Raw genomic sequence first — 24,687 nt, forward strand, 5'->3', positions numbered from 1 at the left:
TTTGGACACCACTGACATAGAAACATTGTTTTTTTTGTGAGCTTGTATATCTGCTATTTTTCAATAGTTAAAGCACAAAATGTGAGTGAATCCTTGTACCCAGGGCCCAGAATTTGGTCTGGTTGCTCCGCTGCTGTCGCTCTCTTTCCTGCCCCCGGTGTGAAGTGCGTTGGTTCCACACATCATGGAGTGCGTTTTTCCACGCAGCACTTAGTGGAGGAAAGAGGCTCTCCTTCCCGTCAACATGTCTCTCGCAGCTGCGGTTTAGCTTGTTAAATTTAAATCTGATTGAGGCGTAAAAAAATCTGTTAACCACTTTAAACCCTCTATTCTTAGTACACTTCTTCTCGCAATCCTCAGGCAAACTGGACCTGAGTCACAACTCATCACTTTTTGTGTTTTTCTGCAAATCAACGCCCCTGCTTGATCATAACCACAGTGTCACACAAAAGCATCAAAAGTAGCAGATCTTTTTGCATTTGAATCCTGACAAGTAACAGTTTTGGGCCAGTGGGCCCCCAAATTATTGACACATTTGGGGTCAGATGGGTGGGCCTTGAAATAGGGCTGTCACAATTATTACATAATCGTCTAATCGCAATTATTTGACATAATCGTGATTATTTTTCATAATCGTCATAATCGTTTCCATGTTGAAAAATGTTCATATATTAAACAAAAAGTCAAAAATAGTGGAAATAGCAGATCTATCGGCTATTTCCACTATCAAAGTTATTTTTTAAGTAGTAAGTTGTCAAATATGTCAGTCATTTCTTTGTATATTGAGGTTATGTATCATATCTGCCATGTACAACTTCAAAGCCTAAAAGCCAAACAGAAATGTAATCATCAACGACAAAAACACAATTAAATCGTTAATCGCCAATTATGTGAGTGACAATTAATCGTCATGTAAAATGTCATATCGTGACAGCCCTACCTTGAAATGCTTTTTGCGATTTTCAAGTGGGCCCCGATCCAGACAAGTTTGAGAACCACTGAATTAGGCTTTAGTCTTAACCCATTTAGGACTGAGGAGGACCGTTCTAAAAACGCCATTTAAATACGTTTTCTGAGAAACTTCAAAACGTACAAACACATTATGTTGCCTTGCCATATTGTCACTGTCAGGCAGAAACCATGTAACTCCCAAGTTTCAAATGAGCATGTTTTTGGGTTAATTGAAGCCCTACTCCATCATACAAAAGTGTCGCGCAAAAGTAGTGAAAATAGCCGATGCGAGGCGTTGTGTGCTTGTAGATTGGCTAGTTTGATTTTAAATCGTTTTTAAAATAATATCAAAAAAGGAAGGTTTTGGACATACAAGGTTTCCACCCGACACCGACAATGTACTGTACATACCAGCAAGAACCCCAAAAGGGGTTCCCGTCTTGAAATGGGTTTAAGCCGTTTTGCATGAACCACTTGAACTCTCTGGTGTCCCATATCGTGGAGTGAGCTAAAATAGCCTATCTGCAAGATCAAGATCTGAGATTGTACTGTAGATTGGATGTTTTCAGCGAATACATTTTAGTGTAGAGGGAACCAAGCAGGAGGCCTAGTATAGAACCCTGGGGGTCTTCAGTCAATCAAGTATATAGAGTTAAAGAAGTAGTAGGAGAGGAGAGGTGTAATGGTGGTGTGAAGTAAGATTTATTATTCATTCATATGTGACTTGCGTCTGTCATCAAGATGTCAACGCTGTGTGCTTAACAGGTGAGCACTGTACAATGAGTGGCAGGGGTGTGTGTGTGTGTGTGTGTGTGTGTGTGTGTGTGTGTGTGTGTGTGTGTGTGTGTGTGTGTGTGTGTGTGTGTGTGTGTGTGTGTGTGTGTGTGTGTGTGTGTGTGTGTGTGTGTGTGTGTGTGTGTGTGGTGTGTGTGTGTGTGCTATTTTCAGCTTTGGGGATTAGGGTAAAAAAAAAAGCCAACAAATTGTAAAAATGCATAAAACCTCTGTCCTAAATTGTTGATATCCTCACAAGTATAGTGTGTGTGTGTGTGTGTGTGTGTGTGTGTGTGTGTGTGTGTGTGTGTGTGTGTGTGTGCGTGTGCGTGTGCGTGTGTGCGCGCGTGCGTGCGTGTATGTGTGCGTGTGTGTGTGCGTGTGTGATGCAATGTATATCTATAATTCAGCAGCAGTTGCCCGTCTAGTCCGCAGTGCCTCGTTGCTGACTGGAATTACACTCCGGGACACCTGAAGAGATAACTGAGTCAGAGAGAGAGGGAGGTTGAGAGAGATAGAGGGGAGAGGAACAGCGTTGCATAAAGAGATGATGAGAGAGAAGAAGGAGAAAGGACACAAGATAAGCCAGTGAATGACAGCTAGGCATGATGGGGGGAAAGTGCTGCTGCAGAGAGAGAGAGAGAGTGAACGCTGTAGCAGAGATGAGGAGGAGATATGGGGGCGTGTAGCGTGACGAGACGGTGAAAGGAAAGACGGGTGAATGCAAAACGCTTAAGGCCTGGACTGTAGGACACATACTGTAGGACACATACAGTACAGTTCAGGTTGGACACTATATAGTCAGATAAAATTAAGGCAGAGGTTGGACAAAATTGTATTATTTAGTTTTTCAACTGATTCTGTTAGGAAATCAGGTCTACTTGCCAGGATAAAAAATCTACCATGATCTGCTCACGCTCAAGTTGGGCTCCCATCGACTTTCTATACAGGAGGAAAATACCCAGAAAAAAATCTGCTTTAAGTAGGATGTGAGGGGTCTAACTAGGGGTTTGTCATGATGCTGAATCCATTGCAAGCATTTGCTTTGCACAAAAAACATTAATTGGCCCCAGAAAACACCAACAAAAGATGATTTTTTTGATGACTCATCACTTTTCATCACTAAACCATCATTTTCTGGGGCCATTTTTAGCCCAAGGAATGTTTTTTGTGCAAAACAAATGCTTGCAATGGATTCAGCATCATGACAAACCCCTAGTTAGACCCCTCACATCCTACTTAAAGCTGATTTTCTTCTGGGTATTTTCCTCTTGTATAGACAGTCGATGGGAGCCCAACTTGATTTGGCCACTGTGGATATTTGCAGTGAGCAGATCATGGTAGATTTTTTATCCTGGCTAGTAGACCTTATTTCCTAACAGAATCAGTTGACAAACTAAATAATACAATTTTGTCCAACCTGAGTGTATTTTTTCCTTAGATTTACTAGACTATATAGGACAAGGACACATACAGCAGTGGTGGAAAAAGTACTCACATATTTTACTTAAAGGAGTAGTTCACCCCCAAAATGACTTTTTTTCCCCTATTGATTACTCATGACATGGAGTTCTTGAGTTTTTTTTTATTTTTGTATTTGTCGCATTCCTAAGACAATACATGTATTATAGTACATTTACCCCCCATTGATTCTGGATGGGGACCAAATGCAAGGCCCTGGATGGGCACCCAAATGCTTTTGGGTCATAATCAATGGGGGTAAATTTAGGGTCAAGGGGGTCAAGTAAATTTTACCCCCATTGTTTCTGACTCTGAGCTTGTGTCCCATCCAGGGCCGTGCATGTGGGTCCCCATCCAGAATCAATGAGGGGTACATTTACTGTTATACATTTTTTGTCTTAGGAATAAGACAAATACAACAAACTGTCATTGAACTCAAGTCTCCGTGGCATGAGTAATCAATAGAAAAAAAAAAAATTTGGGGGTGAACTATTCCTTTAAGTAAAATTAGCAATACTGCAATGTAGAAATACTCTGTTACAAGTAGAAGTCTGGAATAATAATTAAAACTATAATCTTGAGTAAAGTACTTGAAATACCAAAAGTACTCATTATGCAGAATGTACCATTTCACACGTTTTAAAATGTTGAAACTAGCAGATCTACAAGGTCACAATCCAAGCTTGTGAGCTTGTAGATCAGCTATTTTCGGCCAAGAGGTTTTGTGTAGAGGGGGAAAAAGAGCAGACTAAAGCTGGTTGCACACTGCTGCGTTTTTCGGGCCGAATATCGGAGTGAATTTCGGAGAACGCAAATAAAAAAATCAACCTCGCGTTATGTCAGTCACGTTTGCACACTGCCAACGAAAAACGCATCAGTGTGCAACCACCTTAAGTACAGAGTGAAAGGTCAAGTTTAAGTATTGACGGTTCAAGGGTGGTTGAATATCTGAAAACACAAATTGACATGAATCCAAAATACAATGATGATTGTGATATCAAACAATGAAACTATGGAATCCATGAAAAGGTTGTGGGGGTCCCTGCTTCATATCTCTCTCTCAACTAAGGGGTCCTTGGCCTGAAAGCGTTGAAGATCCCCTGCTCTACATGCTTCACAGCCCTGCTAGATAGTTTTCCATCCATATTGTTTTACAGTGTGTTGCATGGCGGTGCGACCACATGATGCAGTGACACCTTATCCACCCAACGGGTGATTCTATGACATCGTTGTTTGCACAGTATATAGTTCAGACAGCTGAAAAAATTGCTCTGATCAGAAGCTCAAACTTGGACTATAAAACACTTACAATAGGCTAGTCAATCTGAGGTTTGACCCAAAAGAAATTGCAATAGTAATGGTTCAAGGTTTTTTATGATCTTTAGAGTCATCCAAAACACATGTTAAAAATCTTCCAAAATATTCTTAGTGGATCAAGGTGAATTCAGGGGGTTCACGTTTGGGTCCCTTCACTTACTATACAGGAGACCTCCAAAAAAATCCTCTTTAAGTAGCATGTGAGGGGTCTTACTAGGGGTTCTTCATGATCCTGAATCCATTGCAAGCATTTGTTTTGCACGAAATACATTCCCCGGGCTAAAAAGGGACACAGCAAAACTGAGCTGACCCCAGAAAAGTGATGACTCATCACTAAACCATAGTATTGGGGGTCAGTTTTTAGCCCGAGGAATGTTTTTGGTGCAAAACAAATGCTTGGAATGGAATTAGAATCATGAAAAACCCCTAGTTAGACTCACATGCTACTTAAAGAGGATTTTTTGGGGGGTCTTTTTTTCCTGTATAGTAAGTGAAGGGACCCAAACGTGAACCCCCTGAATTCACCTTGATCCACTAAGAATAAAATGGAAATCTTTTAACATGTTTTTTGTATGACTCCAAGGATCATAAAAAACCTTGAACCATTACTATTGCAATTTCTTTTGGGTCAGGCCCTTTTTTTGCTTAGATTGACTGGCCTACAAGGTTTCAGCCTGACTGCTACCATAACATTGTCTCTGTCGGGTGGAAACCTCATTATGTCCAAAAAATGTTACTTTTCATGATTCAAATTCAATGCGTTATTACTTTAACCATTGTTTTATGCTTTAGCTATTGAAAAATGGCAGATCTACAAGCTCACAGCGTGGCACAGAGTGCCGCACAACAAGCTTGTAGATCTGCTATAGAAATCGTGAACATTTGTGCAAGTCTTGGAATATATTGACCCGATTCTATAAATGTCTTCTAAATCCTTCTATGGTTTTTTGAAAAAGTTTCAATGTCAGTGATTCTCACACTTTTTCATGCCAAGGACCCCTATAATTGTATGTATTTGGCCGCCGACCCCCATCTCAAAATATTTTGTTCCAGGGACCTTGAGAAGCAAAATTTTAGTTACGAATGTTCGCTTTAAAAATACACATATATTCAAATATTTGCACACGTTTTCACAACTTTTCTAAAATAGCAAATCTACAAGCTCGCAGCGCCAGGTCTTAATTAATAGATTCAAACACAAACAGTTACAATATGGAGAGAAGTAGATCTGCCCGACAGCAACGTCATCACAAGTGTCCTGTTCTTCCTGGAATTAGATGAATAATTCAAATGTGACGCTGCCATGATGATGCCGATCTACCTGGAAACCCCTTTTATTTGGGTATCCAACTCCACAGCCGACACAGTGCCAAAATCAGAGTGAGGCGTCATCTGGGCTACCTGTCGGTTTCATGTTCAAAGATTGACTAGTGAGCCAGTCGATGATGTCATTGTTAAATTGACTGCAGTTCCAAGTGCCCCCCCCCCCCCCCCCCCCCTATTGGCAGGTTAACGGGAAAAAAGGCGACTTGATGCCGGTTGTTTATTGGTTGATTGATTGGAACACTAGAGTGTGTGGCTACTGTTCATGTGTTGATTAAATTGTCCCCCCCATTCTCTCACCTCTCACTAACAACCTATACAGCACAGTGGTTCTCAAAGTGCGGTCTGGGACCCAGGGTGGTCCATGCTTGACTGTACTACTATGTATAGAGGAGACGATGGGTTTCATCCATGGTATTTGCCAGGGAAGGCGCCAAGGCAGAACTGCCAGTCAAAGCGAAGACAACTGGCCAATCACAGCGTGTCCTCGCCGGACATGCTTGCAGAGACTCTTGGGTAATGAAGTTAGCCTGATTTCAGACTCAGCTCACGCTTTAGTCTGAAACTGTGCCCCGTTCTGAGCGATTTACGGGGGAGGGACTTTTTTGTGAGCGTGCACGTGCGCGACCACGCGCAAGTGATCGGGATGCACGGTGATAGCAACGCACGGTCGTGGCGTGTGTGTGTGATTGTGTGTGTGTCTCTGTCTGTGCCAGTGACTGCTTCCACACAGAACACAGAACTGCGACCAGAAACATGTAATCAACATTAACAGCTCGGGGGAAAATCAGCTCGCGCGCGTGTGTATGTGTGCCTGCCTCAACCTGCCTGTGTGTGTGAACTTCGTTTGAATCGTTTCAACTGCGGCGCGGATTGGATATTCGATAAACCCACCCCCACCCCCCGCGCTCATTGGATCAGCCGCAGTTTTTGGCTACTACACTGCCGATTCATGTACTCAGCTCCAGACCAGAGAAACCAGAGCAATAATGAAGTCAAAGACGTTGGGCAGCCATGTTATTTGTGTCCAAAAGTGGACACTGATACCCCAAACTAAAAGTGCTGCTTTAACAGACCGGCATTGCTTGATCGTAAGGATCTTACTTAACAGTACAGACGCCTTTAGCCCAATTTTTGGCACAGGCCACGGACAAGTGCTCTCCAGGCATCCCTATCCTGGATAAAGTTTCTCCAGCTGTCCCCATGTGTGGCCAGATCTCTTCACATCTGCATCCAGGTCACGCCGCCAGGTGTTTCTTGGTCTGCCCCTCTTCCTTTTCCCTTGTGGGTTCCAGAACAGGGCGTATCTTGTGATATTAGATGCAGGTTTGCGAAGAGTGTGGCCAATCCATCGCCAGCGTCTTTGGAGGATTTCTTCCTCTAGTCTACAGGGCAGGGATGGAACGATATGAACATTTCATATCACGATTATTGAGACAAAATAAATCACGGTTTACGATATTATCGCGATAATCAAAATCCATTATCCTGGGGTGGAACATTTGCCAAACTATAGCCAATCTACAAGCTACAGAGCACAATGCGTCGCAAATCTGCTATTGTTTGTGCAAAGACATTTGATAGAGAGTGAAACAAAAGACTGTATCAAGTATGTATATTATAAGTACCTTTTACCAATTATAGAGGGTTTAAGTGGTACCGGATATGCAGCTCGGCAAATAAAAGGTGAATTGATCCCAGTGCATGACGGAGGACGATGTCACGATAAATCAAATCTCCACGATACGATTATCGTTAGTGTTTTTTATCACGACGAACGATAATATCGCTTATCGTCCCATCCCTAGTACAGGGTGTTGTCTTGTTCGCTGCCACAGTTCCAGGTTCCTGATTTTGTTTGGCCAGCGAATTTTGAGACAGGTGTTGTTGATTCTTTTCATGGTGTTAACCATCGTTCTCCAGTTTACAGTTTAGTTTACAGTTTAGGCATTTAGCAGACGCTTTTAATCCAAAGCGACTTACAATAAGTAGATAAAAACATCACAATAATAAACAAGGTTAAATGTCAGTAACAGCAATATAACAAATGTAAATGAATATCTATCTAGAAAAACAATATAATCCGTAATTTCTAAAAAACCTAAAAAACAAATGCTAACTAGCTTCATGTATGGACATTGATTTTTCCAGTAGTGCTAAGGGTTTAGGTGGAGTCTAAAAAGGTGAGTCTTCAGTCCACGGCGAAAGCTAGCGAGTGAGTCCGTTGTTCTAAGTGCGACAGGGAGTTTATTCCACAGCTTGGGGGCCAGGAGGGCAAACCGTTTCGGACGAGTGGATTTTTGCCCTGGGGTTTTTAGCGAGGGTTCTGTCAGCATCCCTGTGTTGCCTGATCAGTTTTTCTGCTCCGTACAGCAGAACAGGCTCCACCATGGCATTAAAGATCCTGATCTTGGTGTTTATGGGCAGATCTGAGGATCCCCATGTGAAATCCCACTATTTCTACGTGTCACTACTTCGACTACGGTTGGGTCACCAGCGTCAGCAGGTTAGCATTTCACCAGGTTACCCGAGTCTAAATACTGGGACGTAGAACTAGGGCTGTCACAATTATTACATAATCGTCTAATCGTGATTTTTTGTCATAATCGTGATTATTTTTCATAATCGTCATAATCGTTTCCATGTTGAAAAATGTTCATATACCGGTATTTTAAAAAAGGTCAAAAATTGTGGAAATAGCAGATCTACAAGCTCACAACGCGTCGCATCGCGACGCGTTGTGAGCTTGTAGATCGGCTATTTCCACTATCAAAGTTATTTTTTAAGTAGTATGTTGTCAAATATGTCAGTAATTTCTTTGTTGCGACCGTAGGTCGCACTTACTACAGAAAGCTCCACCAGGTGTCCGTGCGTCAGTCAGTCAGTCAGTCCGTCCGTCACACGTCAGACGTCACACTTTTGCCCTGCTCATATCTCCGCAACCGTTGCCCCGATCCATGCCAGATTTTGCACACACACTCCTTACCTGCCAAACTACAACCTCCAAGGACCCCCGGAGTTCCAGGGACCCCCAGGTCCCTGGGGGACCCCCAGGTGTAAAAAAAATACCAAATGTGCAAAAATGACCAAATGACCACCCCCACGGGGCTGCTCACGGGGAATTCCCGGGGACCACCCACTCCTGCTACTCCAGAACGGATGCAAACGTGGTGGCGCCCCCAGTGGAGGACCCCCTCCACTGCAGCTCACATAAAATGCCCTAACTCGGCCTAGGAGCGTCCGGGAGAGCCGGGGCCGGTACCTATTCGTCCGCCAAGGCAACGCGGAGACCCCACCCCTCATTTCTCACATGGCCCTCTTCTTTTTTTTTTTTTATAATTTTTATCCCACAATTTTGTAACCCATTTTTTCACCCAGTGCTAATTGCCTATGTAATCCTGGGCTCTGCTCTCCCTCTGCCGCGCCTGGGGAGACAACGGACTGACCTCATGCTTCCTTCTATGCATGAGGAGTCCAAGTTGCTTCTTTTCACCTGACAGTGGAGATTTCCCTTGTTTGGACGTAGCGCGTGGAAGGAACACGTTATTCCAACCAGTTCCTTTCCCCTCCATCAGGCGCCCCGGCTGGCCAGGGGGAGGCATTATTGAGACCAGGATTACGTGCATGTTTTTGTGAGGGTATCAACCCTAGGAGACACGGGGAGAACATGCAAACTCCACACAGAAAGGCCCTATCGCCAACCCCACCTAGGGTGTGGGCGCTGATGACGCGGAGGAGGAACACGCCGCCAGCGCCCACAGCGTCCCCCGGCGGGAATCGAACCCAGGACCTTCTAGCTGTGAGGCGAAGCGCTAACCACTGCGCCACCGTGCCCCCTCATGGCCCTCTTCTAGCGAGACCTACGGTCGCTTATCTTCCGATTAGGGAGTCTTACTGGTATATTTAGGTTATGTTTCATATCTACCATGTACAACTTCAAAGCCTAAAAGCGAAACAGAACTGTAATTATCAACGACAAAAACACAATTCAATTGTTAATCGCCAATTATTTGAGTGACAATTAATCGTCATGTAAAATGTCATATCGTGACAGCCCTACGTAGAACAAATGTTATGTCGAAATATCGACATGCTCCCGATCCCCATACATTTTTTTCAGCTGGTGGAAAACTCATCTTGCCTTGACAATCTAAGCTTTTAATTTGGCATCGTAGGGATGGAGTATAAGGTTCTGAGTAGGGATAATACAGTAGGTACAGTACGACGGTACTACTGTAGGTTGTGTGATATGTTGTAGGTTACGAGTGAAAGTCAGCCTTCATCAGGTCCTCAGTGGAGCAACAACAAGTAACGACAAATACAGTGGAGACCCACTAATAAGACTTCCTTCTCAATGCACATCAACATACCCTCTCTCTGTGTGTGTCTCTTTCTCTCTCTCTCTCTCTCTCTCTCTCTCTCTCTCTCTATTCCACATGCACACATACAGCACGTGCACGCACGCGCGCGCACACACACACACACACACACACACACACACACACACACACACACACACACACACACACACACATTTTGTTTGCTTCGTGTCGTTTTCGTTTTGTTACCACAAACAGTGTTTGACCTCGTTCTGTTTTGCTGCGAGCCAGCTGAGTTTTGGGAATGTAGCAAACACACGGCCATTAAAAGCGCACGTGTCTTTACGCACGCGCGCGCACACACACACACACACACACACACACACACACACACACACACACACACACACACACACACACACACACACACACACAGTGCTTGCAGTACACACTGGTTCACTGCATACATTACATTATGCAGTGTATTCTATTTGCCAGAAGCAGAAATAGAAGTGACCTTTTTGAGAGTTTTTGTCAAACTAATTGTTAGTGACAGACAGTATGAGGAGGAGATGCATGTCAGCAGTACATAAAGGATTAGGAAAGGCTACAGATTGGGCAACGAGGTGTTGTGTGAGCTTGCAGATGGGGGCTATTTCCGGCAAAGAGGTTTGGTGTATGGGGAAAAAGGAGCACGTTTTCCAACTTTTAACTGTCTGAAAATAAACATTAACATAAATCCAACACAACGCTACACAAGTCTATGAATGCTTCTTCTCTCTAAGCTACTGAGAGCCTGAAAAACATTGAAGAGCCCAGCCGTACATACTTAAAACCCTCTAAGGCCCAAATATAGAAATACTTGAAATAAAAAATTGAAAAAATTCAGATGGTGTTGTAGGAGTCCTAATAAGAGGAAAATGTAATGTTTTTTTCAAAAAAAATGTTTTTGTAAGGTTTTATAGCCATAAATCATAAATCATAAATCATGCTCTAATTTACATATGGGGGATATTTTTCACAATAATAACATATGTACATGTTCTAGACATTCTAATGATCACCAAAAAAATTGTACAGGCATTTTACTTATGTTTTTGTGAGGTATAGCTTCCATGAAAAAGTGAGATGTTCGTCAAAACTCTGGAATGTCAGCGGGTGTGGCGGGTGTGAATGTCAGCCACTGTGGGGGGTATTTATATGCAAATATTGTGGCCAATGGCATTGTAATACTAAACAATAGAATCCAATGGTGATGTTTAGGTGGTAGGGGGAGCTAAAATAAAATGATTTAACCTTTTTTTGGATAAAATACAAACGTTGTAATATTACAACAGTGGGCCTTAGAGGGATATACAGTACATACATATACAGTACATACACAGTACATACTGTACATAGACATGCAGTATTATTCTACACAATCAGTGTGTAAGAATGTCATGCTGGGTCCAGGCCTGTACTGGCTGCCTTTAAACACATCACATGCTTCATTAGCTAACTTGGTCACTAGAGATCCTCTCCATCCCCCCTCTCACACACACACGCACACGCACACACACACACACACACACACACACACACACACACACACACACACACACACACACACACACACACACACACACACACACACACACACACACACACACACACACACAGCATTTTGGCCTGGGTTCACATCAGCATCATGCATGGACAGGAGGACGGCGGAAGGCTGTGTGTGTGTGTGTGTGTGTGTGTGTGTGTGTGTGTGTGTGTGTGTGTGTGTGTGTGTGTGTGTGTGTGTGTGTGTGTGTGTGTGTGTGTGTGTGTGTGTGTGTGTGTGTGTGTGTGTGTGTGTGTGTGTGTGTGTGTGTGTGTGTGTGTGTGAGAGATGGATATGTACATTTAAGTGGGGAGATCTACACATTATATTTTATAGCAAAAGTAGCAGATCTACAAGCTCAAAACATGTCGGTTCGCGCCGCGCTTCGAGCTTGTGGATCTGCTGCTTGTGATGCTTTTGTGTCACGCTGTGGTGTGATCAAGTAGGGCGTTATTTTACGAAAATAAGTTTGAATATGGAGATAAGAGGTTTCTGCCCGACAGCGACTATATCGTCGTTGTCGGGTGGAAACCTCGTATGTCCAAAACCGTTCGTTTTTGTATTTATCATTTAAAATAGTGAAAATAGCTGATCTACAAGCACGTTGTGTGCTTGTGGATCGGCTATTTTCACTAGTTTTGTGCCACAGTCGTGTATGATGAAGCAGGGCTTTACTTTTACGAAAAAACATACACATTTTAAACTTGGAGTTAAAAGGTTTTTGCCCCGATAGTGACTGTATACAACATGGGCTGATGACGCAGGGCTGGGACGTACAGCTAAGTGGAGTCACAGACAGCGAGAGGCCTGTGGGTATCACAGCTTGCCATTTCTATATCTATAATTCATAATCTGAGCGCACGGGGTGTCCACACACAGCTAAACCCAGATAAACTGAGGATTAATCCACAAATAATTATACATACGCAGATGTCAAGAGTGCCTTTATGTATATGTATGTATGTACGCAAAATGTATATGTAATCCCCTTTTAGCCAGCTAAAGACAATGGAAGAAGAGCCCATGTCCCATTTAGTTACCTTTTGTTACGGCGCCACCCTGTGGCCAAAGGGAACATCTGCAGCTTGACGGTGAAATATCTTGACAGATGGAGAGAAGGACGGGAGTCTGGGCGAAGGATGGCATTTTACTGATTCAATACTGGGAAAGACTCCCTCCCACCCCTTGCACACACACACACACACACACACACACACACACACACACACACACACACACACACACACACACACACACACACACACACACACACACAAACTTGGTGTGTATTAGGGATGGGACGATAAGCGATATTATCGTTTATCGTGATAAAAAGCACTCAGGATAATCGCATTGTGGAGATTTAATATATCGTGATATCGTCCTCCGTCATGCACTGGGATCAATTCACCTTTAATTTGCTGAGCTGCATATGTGGTACCACTTAAACCCACTATAATTGGTAAAAGTTACTTATAATAATACGTACTTGATACCGTCTTTTTTCACTCTATCAAATGTCTTGCCAAAAAATAGCCGATCTACAAGCTCACAACACGTCGCAACGCGGCACGTTGTGAGCTTGTAGATTGCAAAATTTTGATTATCGCGATAATATCGTAAAATAATCGTGATATGAAATGTTCATATCGTCCCATCCCTAGTGTGTGTGCAAGTAAGTGAGGCTTGGGTAATGTGTTCTAGCTGTCTCTCCGTTGCAAAGGCAGACGAATAGGTGATGCCCACTGGGCAGACGAAACTCACGCACGCGCGCACGCGCGCGCACACACACACACACACACACACACACACACACACACACACACACACACACACACACACACACACACACACACACACACACACACACACACACACACACACACACACACACACACACACACACACACACACACACACACACACACATCACACACACACACACACACACACACATGCAAGGCGGCAGATGTTAGAACGCGTGACTCCGTTCCCCCTGCAGATGTAGGCCAGACGTCGTCAGCAATAGCATCCAAATTCAAACAACCTGTTCCGGCCCGAAGGACCATGGATTCTGGAGGAATCCGGAGCGGAGCGGCCTCTCCTGTCCTGTCCTGTCCTGTCCTGTCCTGTCCTGTCCTGCACTCAGACAACCCCCACACAACAACCTGAAATAGATGTACTGTAACTCTGGCCCTTCCTAACTTTCTCCCCTTTCTCTCCTTTCTCTCTCCAGTCTGAAATCGGCTTTGGGAAACTCGAGACCTACATCAAGCTGGATAAACTCGGGGAGGTAAAGCAACTTGTACATAATTACTTCACAAATACACATAAACAAAAGCAGCACGTCGAATTCCCCTCCATCGGACTACAATAGCGACCTTAACTCATTCTGCGCGATCCCCGTAGAAACCGTAGATTTCCCGCTGTACCGCGGTGCCATGCCCGTCGATCCCGGAAGTTTAATTAGCTTTAATCATTATGAAAGGATTAAAAGTATTATCGCAGATTTTAGCTGATTCTGGCTCTTTAGGCCCGCCCCCCTAACTGTATCCGGTCATTTCCGGTCTGGACCGGATCTAGCTTTCCGTATCCGGTCTGAGCCTGGGCCATAGTCCCGCCTCCGTTGGTTTACAGTGTAACAGAAGAGAAAAGCTACTCGGCGATGGAACACTCGTTTTTCAATCGGATTTTTGCGTTTGGAAACTTTGATCCAGTCTCTACACGCCTGGATTATGATCCCCGCACATATTGTGCGTTTTGTGCGCGAACATGTCCACTTGTTACCATAGCGCACAGTTGGCTTTTTTCAATGTTTTTTCATGTAAACACTGGCGTATAAGCAGGGATACAGCGTGGCAACGGATATGTCTATTTCAATGGGGGTTTTTTTATTCGAAAGCTTGTCACCGAGTCTACAGTCTACTAGATGAGTCGCGCACAGATTGTGCACGATGCGTGCGCGTGCCCACGTTAAAAGGTAAGGACAATTTGGCAGCTGCTTACTACAGCTATGTTTAAAATGGCAGCAAAATTGTTAAGCTTTGGAAGGCTACGGCAGATGACAACAGTAACCGGAAATGATCAGCGCTCGACAGATAAACCTGCCGTCGCCGCAGCCATCTGTACCACGCCAGAAGCTTCCTTTCTATGTTGTGGCTACAACGTCTGCTGCGTAGATGCGTCGCCATGGGAACCAAAGAGTTCAGTAAAGGGGGTGGGACCCCGTCGCCAACGACTGTTTGCTTAACGATTTTGTCCGCTACGGTGATTACGTCATAGCAGCCGTAGTCCCGCCTCGTGTTGCGGTTGTAGAAACGGACAGCTTAAACTGCCTATCGTCTACGAATAAAAACGAAACAAAAGATGACGCACATGCGCACAGTTTGTAAACTCGTACCATTTACAATTTAGCAGACGCTCTTAAATCCAGAGCGACTCACAGTAAGCAAGGTAAACACAAGGTAATCAAATGCATAGAGATAGACAGTAAATATTCAACAGTATAATACAATCAGTTCATTGAAACATAATCCTGCAAGGTTGTCAAGGCTAGCGCAAGGGCTGCGGGCTAAGAGTCTGAAGTCTGAACTCTCTCTCTCTCTCTCTCTCTCTCTCTCTCTCTCTCTCTCTCTCCAGGGCACCTATGCCACAGTTTTTAAGGGGCGGAGCAAGTTGACGGACAACCTGGTAGCTCTGAAAGAGATCCGTTTGGAGCACGAGGAGGGAGCGCCCTGCACCGCCATCAGAGAAGGTACAGAATGGACTTACACTGGAACTTCTCAACCTGTGGGTCGGGACCCCCAGGGGGGTCCCCAAATTATTTTGGGGGGTCCCCAGATGATTAACTTAATGTGCATTGTTGTTTTCTCACTCAACAGTAAACAAACCAACATAAAGTTTAAGTGTGGGTACACATTTCTAAAGTGAGAATTTAAGGATTTCTTTAATACCTAAAATGACAAATTAAACATTAGCCAAATTGTCAAATATTAGAGGCAGAAATTGTGAAAATAGCAGTGGCTGTGAGCATGTAGATCTGCTATTTTCACAATGGAACCGCGTTATACAAAATGTAATACCTCAACTCTTAGTGCTCATCAGGGTGGGGTGATTATTTTTGGGGTCGTGGCCTGAAAAGTTTGCGAACCACTAGACTAAATAATCATGTGGTCATATATAATTCGTTTTTCTGCGGGTTCAAACCCTCCGCGGTGCATCTGGCTTTGTCGCGCATCTACACCACCATTGTGGTTCCCAAAACTATTAACCCATTCAGAACGGGTACACATATTTTGTTTCATTATTTTATGCTTTAACTATTGAAAAATAGCAGATATACAAGCTCACAGCGCGGCACCGAGTGCCGCGCTGCGAGCTTGTAGATCTGCTATTTTTGAAAAATCGTGAACATTAGAATTTTGACCCGATTCTATAAGTGTCTTTTGAATCCTTCTAAGGTTTTTTGAAAAACCTATGTTTCTATGTCAGCAATCTGGCCAGCCATCGTCAAAGAAAAGGTCCTTTTCACTTAACTGGAGCTCAGTTAGTCTGTTCTTGAGAGACTACTATGTCAGTGGTTCTCAAACCTTTTCATGTGAAGGACCCCCAAAATTATATTTATTTGGCCACAGACCCCCATTTCAAAATATCTAGTTCAAGGGACCACCCAGAAGCAAAATTTTGAGTTACAAACGTTCGCTTTGAAAATACATATATTCAAAGATTTGCACACATTTTCACGACTTTTTCAAAAATAGCAGATCTACAAGCTCGCAGCGCGGCACTCGGTGCCGCGCTGTGAGCTTGTATATCTGCTATTTTTCACTGGTTAAAGCATTCAATAATTCTAGGCCTAAATGGGTTAAGCTCGAGACCCAGAAGAGTTCTAAATAAGACGTTTGCCCTGGACCCAAGCGAGAGGCAGGAGACACTGTAGAGATAACTTCCTGGCCACAAACACTTTCATGTCAAGGACCCCCAATATTTACAAGTGAATTCTGCGCCAGCCTTGAGCGCGAGCCACATTACTATGAATTGGCTCTTATAGTGCCGAAATAACATCAGGTTGAGGCATCGGCCTCAGCTGTTTTGGACGTGAGGTTTCCACCAGACAGATAATACATATGAAGCAGTTGCACGGGCACATACTGTGCATGTATGTATGCTTGTAAACTAGGGCTGGGCGATATTAGGAAAACCTTCGATATTCGATAACGTTGTTGAATACCTCGATATCAATATTACTCAAAATATTGGTAAAAACAATTGCATTATATAGTTGTTAATGCTTTTCTGCTTTAGGTCCACTGCCTGCCTAACCCAGATAATGAATAGCATATTATCCATGCATGCACATTGCACAGTACACATAGAATAAATACATTAAATGCCTTATTTCCATTTCCCAACTATGGTTTTATTGAAATAACCACACCTGGTTACAGATGGACTGATTTTATTGCATGTGCTGTGTGAATGCATAGTGTGTCTGTTAATTAATTTGACACATACACCAATACCTCATTTCAAGCCGTCTTCGTCGATATGTACAGTATACCTTGCATGTTGATATCTCAATATCGATACATTTTCGATATATTGCCCAGCCTTGATGTAAACACACGTTCACTTCACACTGGTCCGGGGGTATACCGTGGTAGCTTGTTTTAGGTATGTGTGTGTGTGTGCGTGCGTGCGTGGGTGGTGACGGTCCAAGTAGAGTTCTCAAATTCTGCCCGAACCCGACCATACTCGAACCCGACCTGACATTTAGGGTAGGGTAGGGCCTAAAATGTATGCGAATTAGTCAGGCCTTGTAGGGCTCGGGCTCAATGAAAAAAGAAATATATTTTTATTATTATTTTATTACTATTACTCTGTGATAGAGTAATGAGAACCCGACCATACCTGAACCCGACCCAGGGCCTAAAATGTATGCTAACTAGTAGGGCCGGGTAGGGCCGGGCTATAATTTTCAGGCCCGTTGAGAACTCTAGGTCCAAGACGCCCAGCAGGCTGTGAACTGAACATAGCGATGTTGTGAACAAATGTGTGACCCATCTCTTTCTGTGTCTCCTCCACCCCCTGCTGCTGTGAACATTGCGATGTTGTGAACCAACGTGTGACCCGTCTCTTTCTGTCTCCTCCCTGCAGTGTCTCTGCTGAAGGACCTGAAGCACGCCAACATCGTCACCCTCCACGACATCATCCACACTGACAAGTGCCTGACACTGGTGTTTGAGTACCTGGTGAGTGTCTGTCTGCCTGTCTGGTTTATGTGCTATGTTGGAGCGAGTGTGTGACCCTTTAACACTTAAGTTGCAATCAATTAAATCTCTTTGAAGGTCCAAGATAGTGCACGGATCGTGCACGCCCATGCCTAGATCATGCACCACGTGTGTACACACTGTTCACAGCTTTCAAACTAAAAAATCCGCTTGGAAATCCGTTCAGGCATTCATGATATAGCAGCCATTATGTTTTCTTCAGATGTAAACCAAACATGGCTGCCATGTTTGAAAGAATGGGTTGGTATGGGGCTCAAGTCTGACCTCATTTTGTAGGCAGAGGAGAACTTTTGGGGCCAAAAGGCCCCAGCGCCCATGAATCTTTTTACTATTTACTAATTTGTCTTCTCTTTCTTGTTGACAGGAAAGTGGTAGAATTATACTTTAGTCGTTATTTTTGTCTCGGATCTGTTGAAATAGCGAGGGACACATATTGACAATAAATCTACTTGGAGGTCTGACTACAAAATGATGTCACGGCTTAAAAGCCCCATGGGGTTTAAACATGCAATTTCGCGATCGCGATCATGCCTAATACATTTTTTGAGGTCCAAAAAAAATCATTTTTCTTTCTTCAAAAACGTCCCAAACTCGGGAAACTCGGGGTTGGCAAGAGAAGTGTTAAGACCTGGAACGCATCTGTGTCGCGTTAAAGACTTGAACCCCTTTAACCATTATTTTATACTTAAGCTATCAAGAAAATAGCAGATCTACAAGCTCATAGCGCTGTGAGCTTGTGCATCTGCTATTTTTGAAAAATCTTGTCTTCTAAATGTCTTCTAAATCAGTGGTTCTCCATCTTTTTCATGTCAAAGACCCCCATAATTAAATGTATTTGGCCGCGAACCCCCATCTCAAAATAATATGTTGTTCCACGCTTTTAAAATGATATATTTAAAAATAGCAGATCTACAAGCTCGCAGCGTGGCACTCGGTGCTACGCTGTGAGCTGGTATATCTGCCATTTTTTTTTAATAGTTAAAGCATAAAATTAAAGGGTTAAAGTCGCCACGACTGGTCATTTTGTATTCCAGAGATGCCAGCATGTCTTCTATGGAAGCATGTTGTACAATGAAAATAGCCTAATTTCAGTGATGTTTTGGGAGGGGAGGATTAGACATTAGAGCATTTGAAGTGGTCAAGCTAAGCAGTATGTTCAGATGCATCTTTCATAAAATCTCAAATTATTTCATATAAAAGTGAAGGCTAAAGCCTCAGTCTGTGATTTATTCTATGTATAACAGCAGGAACAATATTATTACTAGTAAGACGCCCTAATGGCGAGTAGCAACCTCGCACTGAGACCACATGACACAATATCTCCATATATGGGCATAAAAGGGACAGACCACATGAGCCTGACATAATATATCCATATATGGGCATTCCCAGATATGAGCTTATTAGTGTTGACATCAGAGATCTCCATATATGGGCGTAAAAGGGACAAGGACAGCCATATGGAGCGTGACATGAGGTGTGACTGACTGACATGAAGCGGGGGTTTTGATACTAGCTGTGGTCGCAACTAAAACGTCATATACATATTTGTGATCATATTGTGTTACGTATTGTGTCAACACTGTTTCACAAAATTGCAAATTAGGCCATACAAAATGTTTCTGTTGTCAGATTTAATTTGACTTTATTCCATGTGTGTGAGTCTATGTGAGTGTGCCTGGCCTGCATATGTTGGTCTGAATAATCACAGTAAAGTTAGATTAAAATATCCTCACTAGAAAGTTGAAACCTTTTAGAATGTGTTGTTGCGAGCTTGGAGATGTATACTATTTTTGCCATATAGGATGAAGACTAGAACAGGGCATTTATGAAAAAAAACATAATAAGATGAAACAATGGACAGCGATGATATGAAATCTGTCACTCTTGTCTTTCATTCCCTGCGTTTTGCTTGTGCGGTTTGCTTTGCTTATTTCTCTTTTTTTTCTTTCTTTCTTTTCTTTCACTCACCAGGAAAAGGACCTGAAGCAATACATGGACGACTGCGGGAGCATCATGAGCGTACACAACGTCAAGGTAAAGCATGAATAAGAGATGAGTTCCGCCAACAAAGTTGTTGTTGGCCTTTTGAAATATACATCTGATGCTTTAGTAAAGATAGCAGCACTTTATTTATTGAAAGACACCCTGCTGTTTTGGTAATACGTTGCTATCACTGTTACTCCTCTCCTCTCCTCTCCTCTCCTCTCCTCTCCTCTCCTCTCCTCTCCTCTCCAGATCTTCCTCTTCCAGTTGTTGAGGGGTCTAGCCTACTGCCACAGGAGGAAGGTTCTCCACAGAGACCTCAAACCACAGAACCTCCTCATCAACGACAGAGGAGAGCTCAAACTGGCCGACTTTGGTAGGCTTTCACTGGTCATACTGGCATCAGGATGACCTGTGCATTTTGCTATTATATTGTTGCTGTTGGGCAGAATCTCCATATTCTAACTTTTTGTTATTTTGATTTTTTTTTTGTAGATTAATGTCCTACTTGATCATACTAGTACAGTGTCACACAAAAGCGTCACAAGTAACAGATCTGCAAGCTTGAAACTTGACACAAAGCGACCCGCTTTGAGCTTGTAGATCTGCTACTTTAGCTTTTTTTTATTATTATATTATTATATATTTTTTGGTTAAAATGATGATTCTTTATGGCATACAGCTTATGAATATCAAAAGTCCATATTTCAAAATATTACAATATTATACAAGACCACTCAAAACAAATCAAATCAAATCAAATCAACCTTTATTTATATAGCACATTTACAACAAAAAACATTTGCCCAAAGTGCTGTACAGGGTGCATCAAGTGAAAAAACATGTAATACAATTACCAAAACAGCAAAAAACAAGGATTTATAATAGAGAAATGTCAACCTTCTGAAGTCAGAGTTGCTTGAAGTCCAGTGGGAAGTTTCCTCAGTCAGTTTTTTTAGATGGATCTGTATATCCCATGATATCAGGAAGGCCTGTGGCAAAAAAAAAACAATAAATAATAAGAAAATCTCTTCTTTATAAAATGTTTGTCTTTCTTTAACACTTAACTCATTGAGTGCCAATCCCGAACTAGTTCGGCTTTATTATCGTATCGCAGAGTGCCGATCCCGAACAAGTTCGGCTTTAAAAAAAAATAAATAAAAAAAAAAAAAAAATTGAAATTTTTTTTTTTGATTTTTTTTTTTTTTTTTTTGGACCCCATCAAATCTGGTGAACATGATTTCAATCGCGATTTTGCATGTTCCACCCCCATACAACCCCATCTAACATACAGGGCAGCCATGTTTGTTTACATAACATGTAAAACATAATGGCGATTATCTCAAGAATGCCTGAACGGATTTCCAATCTGATTTTTTTGTTTGAAAGCTGTGAACAAACTGCACAAATCCACTCCAATGCAATCCAGGATTGCATTGGATTTTTTAGAGCTCATTCTTCTCTGTTTTTTTCCCATGCATGAGGTGTGCAAGGTTTAATCATGGCTAAGTTGACGAAAATAAGGCTTCTAAAATGCTTGGTAGCCAATAGCTAACTTCAAGCTAACTTCATCCTCTTCCTGTACATGCACAAAGGAAAGTGTTCAGGCAAGTCATGGCTGCAGGGCTTCTGCATATACCAGCATATCTCTATGGGATTTTCTATGGCCACTGGGCGCCCTCTAGTGGTGAAAGGGATGGCACTAAATGAGTTAAAACAATATTTAGTGATCCTTTTTGTTTTGCAGGTCTGGCCCGAGCCAAGTCTGTCCCTACTAAGACCTACTCCAATGAAGTGGTGACATTATGGTACCGGCCGCCAGACGTTCTGCTGGGCTCCACGGAGTACTCTACACCCATCGACATGTGGTGAGTATGGATGACAGTTCTCATCACAGATATAAAAAGCTAGATACCTCCCCCGCTGCTGCAGTTCATCGGCGCGACTGGTCAAACACCGCTGGCGGAAGTGCGTAACTGTGGAACTGCGGAAGGCACTCTGCCCCCTCCAATGGGAAAGAGGGAGTCCTGACAGTCCTGCATCTGATTGGCCTACCGAGCTTCCCATTCTGTGACGCACAAGGAAGTGTCCTTCAGAATTCCCAAGAGCCCCGCCTCAGAATTCTTGAGGCTTGCATAGAGTTATTGGGAGGCTTGCCAGCTCTCTTTGACCAACCCCCCCCCCCCCCCACCGGAGGGAGGTATCTAGCTTTTTATATCTGTGGTTCTCATGGTCACCACCACTGATTCTTCTATGGAAGGACGGGCGCAAGCTTACAACAGTGAGCTTGCAGATCGGCCATTTTCGGTTATTAGTCATCCTGAGATTAAAGAGTATTTGAAGTGATCAAACCAGCAATAGAATACGAGTTTAGATTTAGAAGCATCTTCCATAGAACATGACTGGTCTCTAGAAATGTCACAAATGCATAAGTTTAAAGCCTCAATCTGTGATTTCTTCAACTGGTTGGCAGCATGTAGAACAGCAACAACATACAATTTTAGAATTACAATACCTAAACATCATCATACATTTTCAGTCACAAGATTTCATTTACTTTTTATTCCATGGGTAAGTGCATGCTGCTGACGCGCACGCACGCACAAACGCACGCCTCAACACAAGTGCACTCACACACACACACACACACACACACACACACACACACACACACACACACACACACACACACACACACACACACACACACACACACACACACAGTGCACGTTCTAGCGTTCCTCTTTTTTCAGTTTGTCTTCTTTAGTGGAATGCATTTCTCACAACGCCCCAAAGCATGTCTTTTTTTTTCTTTTTGGCTTGGTGTGCCACGCATGCATGTCACACAGTGTGCTATACGTTCACGCTGCGATTCACTCAAACAAAGTGTGAGTGAATGGAAGAGGGAGCTCTTAGGCTGATGATGTACTACTATAGCCAGGCACGTGCACACATGGACATCAAAGGGGGCTTGAGCCCCTGCCCTTTTATCCGTCTGTAAAAAAGTGCCCTCTCCAGACCACGAATACAGTTTTTACTATGGTGAAAGAATTGCAAATACCCTCTTTCCTTGCCATACCTGAAGGCAGCATTTAAGAGAATTGCCTTGTCCAAACTCTCCTGAACTTGAATGCAGCGTCTTAAAATATGTTGAAAGAATTCCCCTCTCTGTGTAGAAATCCATGCCGTTACGCCACATCTCCAGTATTGACTTGATTATGTTCAGTGTGGTATCAAGCACCGAAAATAGCCGACCTCCAAGCGCTGCGACGCGTTGTGAGCTTGGAGGTCTGCTATTTTTGATATTTTCACCGAAAGGCCTTTTTACAAATTCCAGCCCCTGCCTCTCTAACATTCTCTGCACGTCCCTTACTATAGCTCTGTTTTCTTGATGTCCATTATGCCTGGGGGGGAGGGGGGATGGGGGGGGGGGTTGTACTTCTTGGCTTCCTGTAATCAAGTGATCTGAGGAGGATGTGACATAGATTCCTGCTCTCTCTGCCCGGACCCGCTTGAACTTGACTGTAATGTATGTGATGAATGGAGTACAATGATGGTGGACCATAATGGAAACGACAACCACCCTGGGGCATTTTTGTGCCATCCTTTTAGCATAACCTTTGGCCGTTACGGCCTGCTAAATAGTCGTGTTAAATAAAGTATCCAAATAAATAAATCAAGTAATTTGTCAGTTGTAGCTCAGATCGCTTAGTTTAAAGGGGTAGTTCACCCCAAAATGTATTTTATTCCTATTGATTACTCACGCCATGAAGAGTTCAATAATATTTTTATTGGGGTATAGGCTGTATCTTCTATGAGATGCTTTATACATGTACTGTGTCTGTTCACAGGGGTGTGGGCTGTATCTTCTATGAGATGATCACAGGACGACCTCTGTTCCCTGGATCCACTGTGGAGGATGAGCTTCACCTCATATTCCGCATCCTAGGTGAGCCGTGAGACCATGCCAGACGTTAACATGTGTATTTCATGCCGTGCGTGCGTGTGTGCGTGCGTGCGTGCGTGCGTGCGTGCGTGCGTGCGTGCGTGCGTGCGTGCGTTTGTGTACGATCCTTTGAGGGCCAAATATCGTCGCAATTGTAGTAGAAATTCAGAAGTGGACGTTGTGAGATTCCTCACGGTAACATGTCCTTAGGTCGAACTCCCTTTGGTCCGACCACCCAAACCTAACCTTAACCTTAACCTCAGTAAAACTATGCCTAAACCAAACCCTAACCTCAGACGACCCAACGGAAGTTCGACCTATGGGGCAGTCCCCATTCCTCACAAGACAAAATAGTTGTTTGCATGGTTTGGGAGCTATGCCTTATTTATACTTAGTTGCGTGGGCAAGTATAACTAAGGTTAGGGTTTAAAAATGGTCAAAAGACAATTGGTAAAATAGCATTTATAAAATTGGCATCTTAATATCTTTCCACATGTTGACATACCCTCATGCTCTCTCTGTCTTCCAGGCACCCCTACAGAAGAGACCTGGCCGGGCGTCACCACCAGTGAAGAATTTAAGACCTACAATTTCCCCCGGTACCACGCGGAGCCCCTCGTCAACCATGCGCCCAGGTGTGTGTGTGTGTGTGCGTGTGCGTGTGGGGGACCGGCACATGGATAAAGTGACAGCTGAGACTGTGACACGTAACCGGAGATCAGGCGGATAGAT

General features: G+C 43.4%; 1 protein-coding gene across 3 annotated transcripts in view; it reads left to right on the forward strand.

The window, feature by feature from the left end:
• Positions 1-24,687, forward strand: part of LOC308291942 (cyclin-dependent kinase 17-like) — a 138,792-nt gene that overhangs the window by 88,688 nt on the left and 25,417 nt on the right. For all 3 annotated transcript variants that reach the window (XM_080734097.1, XM_080734095.1, XM_080734096.1), the window contains 8 exons: positions 13,970-14,026; positions 15,373-15,487; positions 17,890-17,984; positions 19,998-20,060; positions 20,262-20,385; positions 21,757-21,877; positions 23,861-23,958; positions 24,485-24,590. In XM_080734097.1, the coding sequence (XP_080590223.1) occupies positions 13,970-14,026; positions 15,373-15,487; positions 17,890-17,984; positions 19,998-20,060; positions 20,262-20,385; positions 21,757-21,877; positions 23,861-23,958; positions 24,485-24,590 (779 nt within the window). The remainder of the gene's footprint in view (positions 1-13,969; positions 14,027-15,372; positions 15,488-17,889; positions 17,985-19,997; positions 20,061-20,261; positions 20,386-21,756; positions 21,878-23,860; positions 23,959-24,484; positions 24,591-24,687) is intronic.

This window comes from Nannobrachium achirus, assembly GCF_963921795.1.
Source record: "Nannobrachium achirus genome assembly, chromosome: 9".
Lineage (NCBI taxonomy): Eukaryota > Metazoa > Chordata > Actinopteri > Myctophiformes > Myctophidae > Nannobrachium > Nannobrachium achirus.